The sequence below is a fragment of the Erpetoichthys calabaricus genome, chromosome 2 (assembly GCF_900747795.2).
Source record: "Erpetoichthys calabaricus chromosome 2, fErpCal1.3, whole genome shotgun sequence".
NCBI classification, from domain to species: Eukaryota; Metazoa; Chordata; class Cladistia; order Polypteriformes; family Polypteridae; genus Erpetoichthys; species Erpetoichthys calabaricus.
In genome coordinates, this window is record NC_041395.2 from 210,054,979 (window position 1) to 210,069,766 (window position 14,788).

Sequence of the window (14,788 nt, forward strand, 5' to 3'; positions counted from 1 at the left end):
ATACGTCAAGAAGATGAAGGGTGATTTTCCACAGCTATATTTAGGGGCTGCTGGTAGTTTTTCTTGCATCTGTAAAGTTTTAAGGTCTCTTTACCAGAAATAAATATTGATTTTTGATTAACCTTCTCTTATGCTTTAAAACTTCTTATAAATATGTCACAAGAGATGGTTTAAAATCTATGAATGGAGAGTTTTGGAAACTTGTATTTGAAAAAAGAAATTTCTAAAGAACACTTTCTTTTCATCTCTCACTGTAGCAAAGCGGACATCAGCCATGGCAAAGCAATCCACAAGCAGCCGGAGAGCCTGTAGGGTTACATCAGGACTCTGCCTGGGCTGAATGGGTAGTTTTGCTTATGAACTTGTTACAGTGGACTATATTTATTAATTCCATGTTTGTATTTCATCTAGTTTTAAATTAATTAAGACCAAAAAATGAAAGAAAAAGATTAACAAAATTTTGTGCAATTTATTGACAGTCTATGTTTTCATTCTTTTCAACAGCTTTCAGGTATCTGAAAATCTACACATTTTTTAAACATTTGAACTTGTTCAATTAAATATCATTGACAATCATCACATTACATTATGATGCACAAGAAGAATTACCTTCAAAAACCAACATAGAATTGACCAATGCACACTTTTATTCGGTGCTATTAAAAATATTCACTCTTTAGACATTTTCACATTTTATTGTTCTCCAATCTTGAATCACAGTGAATTTAATTTGGTTTTTTTGGCACTGATCAACAGAAAAAGACTCTTTAATGTCCATGTGAAGACAGATCTTTGTAAAGTGGTCTAAATTAATTACAAATACAAAGCACAAAATAATTGGTCACCTTAGGATTCACCCCTTTTAATGTGACACACCCAAGACATCACCGGTGCAGCTGATTGAACTACTTCTGCGACTTGTAAAACCAATGGAGAGCACCTGTCTGTGCTGAAGGGGTTTGAGTTGGTTTTAGTAAAAGTGAACTTCTGTATGTGGAAGGTCCAACTTGTGATGAGTCTGTATCAAGGCCTAACCTACACAATGAGGACAAAAGAAGACTTCAAGCAACTCCATGAAACGGTACCTGAAAAGTGCAATTCAGGGGAAGGAGACAAGAAAATTCCCAAGGTACTGAGTATGCCATGGAGTCCAGTTAATGCAGTCATTGAGAAATATAAAGAGTATGTGTGGCATAGCTGTAAATGAGAGAAAGCTATCCTCAAAAGCTGAGTGATCTTGCAAGAAGAAAATGAGTGTAGGAGGCCACCAACAGCCCTATGAAAATTGTGAATGACTTACATGCTATAGTAGTAAAACTGGACAGGCTGTGCATGCTATTTGCTGCCAGTCACAGTTAAATGGGAGAGTGGCAAAGAGAGGAAAAATGCACAACATCTTGGCTAGAGTGTGTCAGAAGGCAAATGGGAGACTCTGAAGTTAGCTGGAAGAGGGTTCCATGGTCTAATGAGACCAAAATTGAGCTTTTTGGCCATCATACTAAACACCATGTTTGTCATAAGCCAAAACACACATTATTACAGTAAATGCACACTATCTACACAGTGAAGCATGGTGGTCACAGCATCATGCTGTGGAGATACTTCTCTGTTGCAGGCCCTGGGAGGCTTGTGAGGGTAAAATGAATGCAGCAAAATTCAGGAAAATCCTGAAGGAAAACCTAGGACTCAGGCATAAAGACAAATCTACACAAGAATGGCTTAAAAACAACAATGTTAATTTCCTGCAGTGGCTGAGTCAGAGTTCGGCTCTCAATCCGATTGAGAATTTGTGGCTGGACTTGGAAAATGCTGTTCACTCCCAATCCCCATGCAACCTGATAGAGCTTGAACAGTTTTGCAAAGAAGAAGGGGGGGGGGAGAAATGGCAGTGTCCAGATGTGCAAAGCTGACAGGTTTTTACAACTTCTGCCATAAATACCATACTGACTGACTGACTGCTTTGTGTTATTATGAAGAGGGTCTTTGTTCAGTGTGTTTAATGACGCTGGCCCGCTCCTCCAAAGATAATGTAAGGGGTTCATCACTTTGAGCCTTGAATGTTGATGCGAGTTCCTCATTCTGTTTCAGAATTATCCTCTTAAAATAGCAATCACATAAACCCAGAATGCATGTCTTGTAGTTTTCATATATGTAGAGATGCATATTCAGTCTGAAAGGAAAATTGAAAAAGCATTATATGGCAGGAAATATAGTAAGTGTCCAATTGTTAAAAGTGTTTTTTGCATTAGTGTGATATTAACAATAAGAGAATGCAAATAATTAATCTAAAAAGACTTCATATTACCACTAAGAGTTCTCTTATAAAAAGAGCAAAGTACGTGGCACAAAGATACAAAGTATTGTATTGGAGTAAAAGACACCTGTATACTGCTACTTCTTTTCAAGATCAATCCTGGTATATTTATTAATGAGTGATATTTTGAAATGGAAACAACCACCAGGAGTGTTGTTTATTCTACCTTAAAAGACAGAATACGTCTCACTTGATCTAACAATGGTGTATTAACTACTGAACAGTCTGTGAACACTGTTTGTTCAAGTTCATGTACAGAACACAGCAAATCTCTAACTTACATATCTGACCAAAATACATCACTCAGTGCTCTACAACGCCATTACTAGTCAAATGTGGACTTTACCTGTTTGAAATAGTTAGCTTAGTTTTGAGGTAGGAAAATGCAATTATTGTTCAATAATTGTTTTTATAAATATACCGTATAATTTTTTTTATATAGTCAGATAAGTATATTTATTCTGAAAAACTATTGATGGAAAAATTCTTAAAGCCTCAAAATAATACTTGTTTATTTCACTATTACGTCTTTGTAAGGATCCTTCTTTTGAATCAATATAAAATGTTGACTTTTGTTTATGGACTGTTTCCAGTGTTTTTTATTGTACTTGGAATAAAGGTAAGAAATACAGTATTTCAAATTACTATTATTAGTATAAACGCAATGAATCGCTGTTAAATTTAATGTCAGTCTGCTTTTTCTTCAAAATGCAATGTTTTTGGAAGCTACAACCCTCAGATCATGTTCACAGTTTATCATTATGTTTCTGTAAGTACTGATAATTATAAAATCAAAACCAAATTCTCAGCAGAATTACTGTCAGCAGAATATGTCTGAGCTCTTAATGTTAGTTCCTGTACTGCAGCTCTTTCTACTCACCCTGCCTGTCACTGCCTTATCTCTTATCTCTTTCAATCTGATAATATTTTAAAGGAATTCAGTTAAATAGTGTAGAAGTTCAATTAAATTCTCATTTTAAACTTTTTACTTTAATTCAGAAAGGATCTTTTTGAAAGATACTGTAAAATTATATTGCATCATGACACAGAAAATAGCACAGAAATAAAATTAATGGCATCACAAGCAGCTTGTAGGCCTCACAGTACATATGTGACCCTGGGCCAAGGTATCTGTGTCTATTACTGATGCATGTAAGGTAAACAACAACCTTTAAAGGAATACAATAACTGAATTATAAACTTAAGACTATTATATTTATCTAGAACTTTAAACATGTCTTTCTGTTTTTTAAGTTCTATTTGAATTCTGTTTGTTAGGCATTATCAATATATGAACTGCAATCAATTGTCACTAATCAGTAACATACACACATTTATAAATATCCTCAAAAAATTAAATAGTTCTGTAAGTCAACATCTTCAGAACAAACAATGGAACACTGAAAAGCACACAATTAAAAGTGTTCTGTAAATTTTCTTAAGAGTTTGCAGGTCTGATTCCAACCATCACAGCCTAATTTTCCTTTCTGAATGCGTTCATGTTTTTTTTTTTTTTATTTTAGTTCTGAAATAAAGACTGTCAGAAGGGCTTTGCTATTGCAGATTAATGATTCCTGATTGTAGTAAAAGCAGTTAAGGAAATATAAAATGTAATTCCTTAAAAGTATCAAACAAAATTATAAAAATTAATTGTATTGCTAACTGGGAGCTATTGCAAGGAAGCCAGTACTTGCAACATAGAAATTATCTGTCCTTAATCAGGATTTCAATGGTATTTTTTTTTTTTATTAAGAATTATTCAAAGATCTTGCTCCATCAGTGATTTTATTCTACAGTTTTTTAGTGAGTTTAAATAATACTATTTATCTATTTTTTTACTTTACCGAATTCTCCAGACACTTCCTTGGTCTTGCGCTTTCCTGCTTGTAACAGACTGTAGTAGTAGTCCCACGGGCTGAAATGAGTTATTAAGAATATCAAAAAAAGGAAAGCTAATTACATATGTTTATAAAGATGTATAAAGCCTAAAATTTTTTTTACCTCTTTTCTTCCTCCTCCTGTAAATACATGTGACTACTACAATTAACAGTGAAAGAAGGAAAACCCCTGGTAATCCATAAAGCACCATCTGCTGGAGACACTCTGTCAGACAGAAAGGAGATAAGATTTGTAAGAAGGAAACTCCAAACAAACACAAAGCTCACGTATATTTAATTGATGAACAGTTCCTTCTAAAAAAGAAAACAAAGGAAGGCTGAAAATTTAAATACAATATGAAAGTAATCACATTTTTATCAAGTTTATTATGCTTTTACATTTTACTTGACTGTTTACTTTTAAAACTAAAGTTACAAAAAACATAATGTTTATAATTTAAAGCATCTGGAAAACAAGCATGGATTAACCTCATTAATCTATGATCCATCTAAAATGAATGCAGTACAGATCACATGAAGTTTCATCCTTGAGACTAAAGACTTAATTTTCATACAAGTGACTTTATGCAATAACTTCACCTGCAATATATTGGAAGGATTAGAAAACAAATATTGTTTTGAGTCAACTACACAGTGTAAAATGGAATTTGTTTAAGAGAAGCACTTATTCTCAAAGATTATATTAAATTATACACATTAACATTAAGGGTCTAGAGAAGTCAATGTGTCTTTAATATAATATACCCAGGTTGTATTATAAATATTTGAATGCCAAAGCTCAGTATAGTAAGCATAGAAAGACTAGCAGAATCAGTTAGTAAAGAATTTTGAGAATTATTTACCTGGATTTTGGTTATGTCTGTACACTGTTTCTGCAATTAAAGCACCAGTGCTATCAAGTAAGGAACATCTAATGTCTTTTGTATACTGAATAGCGTCAATCTTGCAGTGACTGACAAATGTATAACCACCATTTGCTGCTATTATCCCTTCATGACCATCCAGTGTACTAATATGAAGCTCTTGACCAGAGACTGTCCACATTAATTTGGCTTTTAAAGGTAAGGCATCGGTCACCAGACAAATGAGAAGTAAGTGATCTTCCTCATCTGGAGCTTTGTCTTCCCAATGTGGAGACATTATCTGGACTCTTGGCTTTACTGCAGGATCTGTTAGTAAAAGGAAGATACACTGAATTGTAAAATACAAAAAATGTTACAAACATATTGTAAAACAGACACTACCAAAAAGGATTTGAACCGCAGCAAATTGATGGAACACTACTAAACTCTTAGGGAATGGCAGTAATAGGCAATACCCTAATGTGCATGCGGTATATTTCACCTTTATAATATGCCGTTTTGTTGATGTTTCAAAATACATGAAATGGTCCTGAAGTTTGTTGTTGTTATCAATGGCCTATGAATAATAACCTACAAAATAACTCTACCTGTGTGGATAGCGCTTTGAGTACTGAGAAAAGCGCTATATAAATGTAATGAATTATTATTATTATTATTACATTGTTTGACATTTTACTGCTTTCAATGTTTAACTTGACACTTTCTTTAGTAACAAGTGATTCTCCCAAGTGCAGTCTAGTCCACATATTTATAAACAGGAAAAAGAGAAAATGCCTATTTTGCCAAGCCACAAAATGCAATAAAAATTGAGACAAGTTTTGAAATTTACAAGTCAATTCAGCTCTACAGTACAGTAAACACCAATTGTATTGTCCTGTGTGTGTGCCATAAATGTGACTGCACTAAATTTAGATAACCCTTCTTGTAAGGATCAATGATCAAGCACTAAACTTCACAGAAAGTCACAAAAATGAAGAGCAAAGAGTTTTTTCAGAATTTACAAGAGGAGCTGAATTGACATCAATTAGAAAGATACACAAAGATAGCAAACGTTTGGATACACCAGTAAGCCCTGATAAATGACCCCCATTAGCAGTCATTAATAAAGAACAGGCAAAGCTCATTCCATTTATTTAGTTCTTAAAACAATTCTACACTTTCCCCTAAAAATGGAAATTGTATTGCAACAAATAGTCTGTCCATTGAAAATGAATGTGGAGAGGATTTACAGTTATGCAAGCAATATACTTTTTTCATTGCTTTAACACACTTGCTGGCTTACCACTAATTTTCCCTTAAGAAAATCAGCTAAAGAATGTAAATTGAATAAATTATAAATTGAGCATTAAAGTGAATTTTATACCATTGTCCATTTCCTGAAGTTGCTTATCACACCCATTTTGGACAGAGGGAATTTCCAATTGGTTTTGAAACCAATTGGTTGCTAAACAACTGTACACTCATTGACACAAGGACAATTTAGAATTACCGATTAACCTAATAAGTATTTGCTGTATGGTAGGAAACCAGACTACCCAGAGAAGCCAACACAGACACAGGAAGAATGTGCCAGCTCCATACAGATGGTGACTGAACAAGGATGTGAACCCAAGTCTGACTACTAGTGCCTCAACGCCCCAAACCAATGTACTGCTATGCTGCAATAACTGGTTAGAGGAACAAATTTTTAAAATGTGAATAGAGGCCAAGGACTTTGCAAGAAATCATATTTTTGTCAGATATCCCAAAGAGTTCATCAACAGGAACTGTTGCAACACTTGCAATGCAATTAGAATGGACGGATTTCTTTGTTGATATTATGGACACTAAATAAATAAATAGCATATTACCCATGTGAATTTATAATTACTACCAAGCTAATGCTTTTATTGGCAAAATATGTTAATTTACTAAAATAGAATAGTATCATCTACCAGAATCAGAATTTTTAATTAAGCATGAGTGGGATGGATGCAAGGTTTTTATTAAAATCCCCCACATGAAAAATATATTTCAGTAATAAACAACTTCACACATTTAACAATTTGTTGCTTCAATATTCATGTGGTGCAGCTTAATGCAAATGTTCACTCAATTAACATCAACTAATGCTAAAATATTTTTTTAATTTTTAATTTATTGTAATCCTTAACAAAACCTTTCACTTTGTTCAAATTCAATGGTAACCAAGGTCATGTTTACTTTTCATTTATCATGTTAGGAAAACAAATCACACATAACCAATTGTGAGTAGAGGTACACTCTACACTGATCACTGACCAAGATCATTCCACCTCACTAAAGACTTTACAACAACTAACATAAGTGTCAAGGATGCTTAAAACCCATGGCACCTCTACTGTTCTGTAGCTACAAAACTCTACATAGCACACAGACCACTGTGCCATTTTTGGTCTGGCACAGAAGTAGTGAAAAGCAGGTCTTTCATGGTAATCAAACTTAAAATTGGTGACCATCTCCTTCTAATGGAGGAATAAAACACTTTGAAGTAGCATTTGCACTTACTTTCAGATAAAACTGCACCATGTAAATGTTATTGCTGAATTAGTAACTGTAATGAGCTGAGCTGGTTCTATTACTTTTGGAAAAGAAAAACTTGTAAAAACGTAAGGAAATAGTTCTTGCTAGGTGAGACATGTTCAAACTTTTCTTTGTTTCAAACGTAATACTTAAGCAATGTTCATAACATATACTTACTCATCAAATACTAAAATACCACTGCAATATACATATGCAGAAATCTTAAATAGTTTTTTGATTCTGTAGGGTTGGTTTCTGACCTGCTCCAAAACCTGTTGGGTTTAGGCAATGCCTCCATTTGGCCATCAACTGGATAAGTAGGTTAGCAAATGGAGTAATAAAATACTGTTTCATATATCATGAAATTAAGAAACTCCATCCATATAGACAATATTTGACATTTACCACATTTACAAAGGGGCTTCAAGTGTCCCACTAGTTTGCTACCCTAGTTGTGCTGGAGAGATCTCCTGGATTCAGCATCTGCTATGGAGTTTGAAGTTTGTGTTGGTGCTTATCAGTGTTACATAACAAAATTTTTTGTCAGCTTGTTTTTTTTTCATTTAACCATTTTGAACATAAACTTAGTATTTAAATTACCCAGTGTCCATAGGCATATACACAAAAATGTGCCCTGTCTAGGATGTCATCCCACCTTTGGAGCCATTTGAACATATAAACAGCATTTTTTCATTTTCAGCAATTGATGTTGGGCTTTAAAGCATGCATATTTTTTTTTTCTTTTTTCATGTTGCACCCTTTCAATATACTCATTTATTATTTTATTTAGTGTGAAATAAGGATCACAATTTGCACAATATACAGTTCCTCTGTTAGTGGGATAGGAGACATGCAAAGAGAAGGCCAGGTTTTTTTCCCCAGCACATTTGCCATTTGGTCACACCATCTGCCGTTTCAAATGACTATGTCCCAAAAATAAATTTTGAATCTACATTAATAATAGGGTTATTTTTAATAGAGGTAAATACAAATATAATAAAAAGGAACTGGCTTGTGCAATCCTCAAAAAAGCGTAACTATGGAATATTACCTTGCCTCCTAGTACACCATTCAGACTGTTTAAATCACTTCTTTCCAACAGTGGATTTTGAGGAGATGTAGGCCATCACAGCAGATATTGCTGCAAAACACATGCCCGATGTAACTGGGTTGTTAGTCTACTGTAGGTGAGCACACAGGCTCCAGGGTTGCCGGATGTGCGGTTTTCACGCCAAATTGGTCAATTTTTGGATGCGTTGAAATTGTTTCATTTCTCGGTGTGTGAGTCTGTGCTGTTTTTAAAGATTACGTGCCGTCGCCCAAACGGTAGAATATCAAGGACCTCCCATGCTCAACTCAGATGTCGTCAAAAGCGGCAAAAGTCCAAGGGGAACCCAACCCAGTTATCTACGTCCACAGAACTCTCGCTGGTCGTCAAAAGCGGCATTAGGTGGGTGTTCGAATATCATTAGGCTGGAAATATCTCCAGGAACTGACAACCTGACTGCCGGCGCATACTTAACTTGAGAAGACTTTTGAAAGCAGCTAATTTGATTTTCAATTGATGGCCTGACTATTGCCTGTATCTGCTTTCGTCTACTTTTAAATATTCCCAAAATTGTCCAGATTTTGGGGCAGGGTTTATTTACTTCAATGCGTCATACGACCGTAGTAATTAATCACCTCTAGCTGGTGGCTATCGCTGCTGTCTCACAGTTCAACAGCCATCTGCTCGAATCTCGATCCCATCACTGTCTAGATGGAATTAGTTTCCTTTTTCGAGAGTTTTTCAGGCATCTCCTCCGAATGTTTAGACGGATCGGTAAGTCTGGAGTGGTCCAGACAAGCTGAGTGCGTGCTGGAGTGGTGCCCCATCTACGCCGATTTCTCCCTTGAGCCAAACTGTATCGGGATGATATCCGACTCCCACAGCCCGTTTTTTGATTAAGCGAGTTGGAGAATATTATGTAATGTTTATCTCCCTATTTCGGTTGGTTACAGTAGGCTTTTTCAAATACACGTTTATTTGAGATGTCAGTGAAAGAACACTCCACGACTTTCAGTTGAAGTAGCATAACACATCAACCTTCAGACAAAACGTACATACGTCATACGAGCATTTGCCTGGCCAGGATTTAAACCTACAGCTCTGGAGAGACGAGGCAGCGGCACTGACTGTCGTACCGCCGGGGAAAACACACACACTTCAGTAAAAATACTTTCAATCGATCCAAAACCTTCAGTGACAGAAATCATATGGTAAACTTACCTGTCACAATTAATTTCGAACTTGTGCCAGGAAAAAAATTAAGTGCTGCTCTCGCGATGCAGAAGTACATGCCGGAATCCGCTCTCCGAACGTCGGAAATGTTTAAACTGATTATCCCCTCTTGTAAATTTAATGCACCAGAGTATCTGTTGTAATGGAGATAATACGTGCTAAAAGCTGTCAGGTAGTTGGTGCCTCCGTCTGGCTCCTGCCGGTACCAGCTGACATACGAGATGGAAAGCAGGAGGTCCTTGTTAGCTTGTATTCTGCAGGTCAACGAGACGTCTTCTCCGGAGACTTTAACTTCAACCGGGATCGCTCCAGACAAAACCGTCATTCCACCTGTAAAAACAAACTGTCGGTCAGGAAGGAAAACGACAATTTTCGCTTACGCGCATTATGAATTTACTAACTCTGCATATTGTATACGCACATTTCTGGAACAAGCTAATTTAAAATGGTATCGTGGTAAATTATATATATATAGTAAATTATATATATATAGTTCAGACAATAACCCTTTTTGTTAAATATGATCAAGATCACATATTTAAAAAACAATGACAACGCCTAGAGCAGCACACTTGTCAAGAGAGTTTGTAATACAGTACTTGCTGAGTTTGATCAACAAATAAACTTAATTTTTTCTCAAAGCAAAACAGCGCCCAGTCTGACCTGTTTCGCCCCGCCCACTCCATGACCTTTCACAAAATTCCCGCCCACAAGTTCACCTGAGCCTTTATTTCTACGGATAGACACGCTGGGATAAAGCGGTCCGCTTCTGAGGTTTCCCCTGGTGGCGCTTTCCACTGTGAGTTTGTTGTGGTCCTTTATTCAGCGAACAATTTAACTTTGCTATTAATATTTTTTAAAAAGTGTTCAAGTAATTATTTCACAGAAAGTATACTACAAAAATGTTTTACATAGAACTAAAAGTAAAAAATGTTATCACTCCCTTAAAAATGCGATTCTTCTCTTTACAGCGGTTGTTTAAATTAACGAAATCCATTCTATTAAGAAAGAGCTAACAATAAAACCACACAATGTAGACTAGAGTGATGAGGTGCTTTATCCGTCGTGACGCTATGTGTCAAAAAACAGCGAGAAACGTAGAAGCGCAAGTTGTAGTATATTGTGAAGTAAAATTTTAAATAAGTTGTTATAAACCAGATAGGCAAGGCAATTACAGTATATAAGCAGAAAAAAAGAGATTGTTAGCAACTGAGAGTAATAGAGACGGGCGTCTTGTGTAAATGTTCTATTGAATATTTATTAATACATCAAAAGCCTTTGAGAGTTAATCACCTGCCGCACTGAATCCTTTACTGCAGCTTTCAGAGTGAACAAAGAATACCACACAAGTGAAGCGAAAGGCGCGTGTTAATAGCTTTTAGCGCTTGAAAGTTATAATGGAGCTGTTTTGCGCCCATGCAGATTTTCATAGAAAGTGTTCACGACTCCACATACAAAAACCTTGTAATCGTGTTTTCAATTCTGCGCCTCAAATGAATGCCCCAGTACGATTTTTGCCCATTAACGTCACATCTTCGTCATTTTACTGGCAGAAGATTAATATATTAAATTAATATGAATGCCGCAACAACTGACAATGGAAGTTGATTATAATCTTATTCTCTGTACGGATTCTTAAAAAGTAAGTTAATGAAAATGCTTCTGCCTTTGTATAATAATGAAGCATCCATCCGTTTTCTAATGTCCCATAACCCAAATCAGAGTCGCGGTGCCGAAGCACATCTCTACAGCAAAGGAAAAAAAAATCAATCCTGGACGTGTGTCCTTAAACTAAAGACACTGCGACAAATGAACTAAACAACAGACTATTAATAACCCCCAATTAATATTATGTAATAACTCTACCGAGGAATGTATCAATTAAAAACATATACCCAAGAAGTAAAGAACGTGAAAGATGTGCGTATATATTCCGACAACGTGCTTATAAAATGGACATTCCTGCTTCATTTGATCGTTGGGGTGTTACCGTTAAATCGTAGAATTTTAACCCTAACGGTGACCCGTTTGGTTCCCTCCTCTGACTAGGCGTGTTACCCTGAACGAGTCGTTGAACTGATTGAGAGCCAACGACAGAGTCCTGATCTTGTGTGTCACTTTGTATAGACATTCATAAGTGCCATTTAAAAAACAAATAAACGTAAACATTAAATACCGAGTGAAGTAAGGCTGATAATCCGTTACTTAATGCTAAACAAAAAGCTTTTCAAAGTTGAAAACTGGGGCATTCACTTTTGTGCAGTACTGTTAAAAGTTACATTTCATATAAGGAGCTAAAATTTAATGATCATTTAGAAAAATGTGGGCAAAAACGACTCCAAGAAAAACAATACGATTTTGCAAAGTTCAAGAGAAAAATAAAAAGTACTTCTTAAAGCTAAATTACATTGATGTAGACTAAACGCAATTGTTATCTGTACTAAGTAAAAAATGCCATAAAGCTGATTATAAATAACATTTAAATAAAAAACGCAGTGCATTTTGTTGAGAGATTGCCAAATCAGACTACTATTTGTTTCAGATTTCTCTGGAATATAAACGCTGGTGAGAAAACGATTCAAGAACAGAGAGACAATATAGGACGAGAATGAACTGCAGGGATTTGACTTTAGTATGAAATCTATGCAAAAAAGAGTACCAAATGTAAATCACATTCCTACTAAAAACACATGTATGATCCTAGTAATGGACGTGTGTTTCTTTGAAAAACAAGTGGTATATTTTAGTATGCAATTCGTTATTTCTGGAGCCCAGTTTTTATTTAATTGTTCTCTTCTTTCTGTCTTCAGTGTCCTGAGTTTGAATCCTGTACCTTATCTGTATAAATTCTGCATGATCTCCATCAGCATGACTTTCTTCCCACATCCCAGTCCAAAGGCGGCTATGCTGGCGGGACATCTGCCTACGACACTGAATTGGATTAAGTGGGTTTTGGGAATATTATTAATTTTTCTTTGACAGTTTGGCCCAATCTTTCTTCCGCAAACAGTCTTCCTGACAAACATCACCCAAAGATCTCCATGTGTCTGTTTCTAAAGAAATCACAGAAAAGTACTTACTACATTTCAGCATTGCAAGGTCACAGACAGGTGGACTTTGACCCTTCTACCCGCTGTTACTAACTCCATCTCATTAGTATTTTTGCTTTTTCAGACAATTAGCTGAAATTGCTATATTTGGATAGATGGTGAGACCCATGTTGCACATTTCGGTTCAATACTTAAATTGCAAGTGTATATTGCATTTTGTGCTTCACATCTAACCGGTCTGCTTGCCTATTCAGGTTCGTGGCGTTTAAATAGGCTCTACACTCTTAAAAATAAAGGTGCTAGAGTTTTTCTATGCGGTGCCATAGGGGAACCATTTCAGGTGCCCAATAGAACCATCCACGTGGAAGTTCCAGTACTAATTTTTATTTATTTAGATCAGTTAACCGGCTCCATAAATAGCCATGAGCAGATGATAGCATATTTGTAAAATATTACTGCGTTCCTGACTTTAAAATGACGCTTGCTGCATATAACACAGGCTAAGTTTATGTTTTCTTGGTCTTTTAGTATCCCTCCAGGTAGCCTACCGTACATTCCATGTTTTTGTTTTTCTACATGTAAGTAACCCTTTCAAAGCATAAAAGAAACAATTTTATATTCAATTCATTTTTGTATTGTGCTATTTCGTTAAAGTGCCGACGCAGGGCGTAAGTTCTCAGATAAAATGCAAATTACAAAGTCTACCAATTTCATAATAACTACATAAAGACATAAAGTACTTTGAAATTGTTTAAAATAAATGTAGTCCACTGTCTATTAATTAGTTTTTGAAATATGCTCAGTTTTATATGCAAAAAACTCTTCCCAGAATGGAGTGGTTATTTGTCAAGCAATAGTTCTACGAGGAACAAGTGTTAGTGCTTGTAATTCATTACATTTAAGGATTTTTCTTCTGTTGCTTAACAATGAGGGGGCCTCATCTGTGCTCTAGGAGCGCCTAAATTCAAATGAACAAAGCAACCCGTACAGGGTCACCCAGACTGGCAAAATCAGTGCGAGTCTGCGATATAAATCAAAACGTCTGCAACTATTTGTAAAAGTATAAGTTTTCAATGCATATTTAAAAACACTTCTTCGAGACACTTCTTAGAATTATATATATATAAACCGTTAATTTAAATGACGTTTCAACTCTACATTGGCCTAATCTGATGTAATAAATATTGCGAGGTTTGTAATCTCTATCTACAATCATATAATATACAATTGTTACTTTTACAGTTTTTTCGATTCTTGCAGAGAAAGGTTTTACGACCATCAGCAACTTTTAATTATACATAATAACAGGAAAATAAGTTCAGTACAAGACATATTATAAAGGCAGTACTCACCAAGTGCCACTAAAATCAAAAGCGACATCACTAAAAAGACTGACATGTGATTGGAACACCCTGAATGTGACATTAACTAAAACTTCATGAAAATAGAAAAAAAGATGAGCTCAAAGAGTTTACGGTTTATTGTGTCGGTGTTCTAAACTCTCAAAAGCCTTTCTGTATGATTTAAAGCGCGTGGGCGTTCATTTCAGCGGGGCTGCGCACACTGAAGCGGTCCAATAGCGCGGGAGAGCAGAGCGCGGAGCACGTGGCTCCGACCTGACGAAGACAACGCGCGCCCACTTCATTGACTGTTAAAGGGCCTAGAAAATAAACATCTGTCGTAACAGCGTGAAAACAACGACGTCCAGTAGGATTCATACGAATAATGAGGATGAATGGCGTAACGAGTTTTTGTTCTAAGCCAGGTAAGTGCGGTCTGGGCAATACATAAGGTGAGGGGTTGCGAGTCAAAGTCCACCCATCCATTCATCTGTGTTTGAA

General features: G+C 35.8%; 1 protein-coding gene across 1 annotated transcript; it reads right to left on the reverse strand.

Annotated features, from left to right (window-relative positions):
- Nucleotides 1-469: 469 nt before the first annotated feature.
- LOC114644320 (uncharacterized) lies at nt 470-14,443 on the reverse strand. The gene is made up of 6 exons (XM_028792466.2): nt 14,300-14,443; nt 9,886-10,227; nt 5,055-5,381; nt 4,316-4,417; nt 4,159-4,229; nt 470-2,170 (listed from the first exon to the last, which is right to left on the reverse strand). The coding sequence occupies exons 1-6, from the start codon at nt 14,370-14,372 to the stop codon at nt 2,144-2,146; spliced, it is 942 nt and encodes a 313-aa protein (XP_028648299.1). The 5' UTR covers nt 14,373-14,443; the 3' UTR covers nt 470-2,143.
- Between the last annotated feature and the right edge of the window lie 345 nt (nt 14,444-14,788).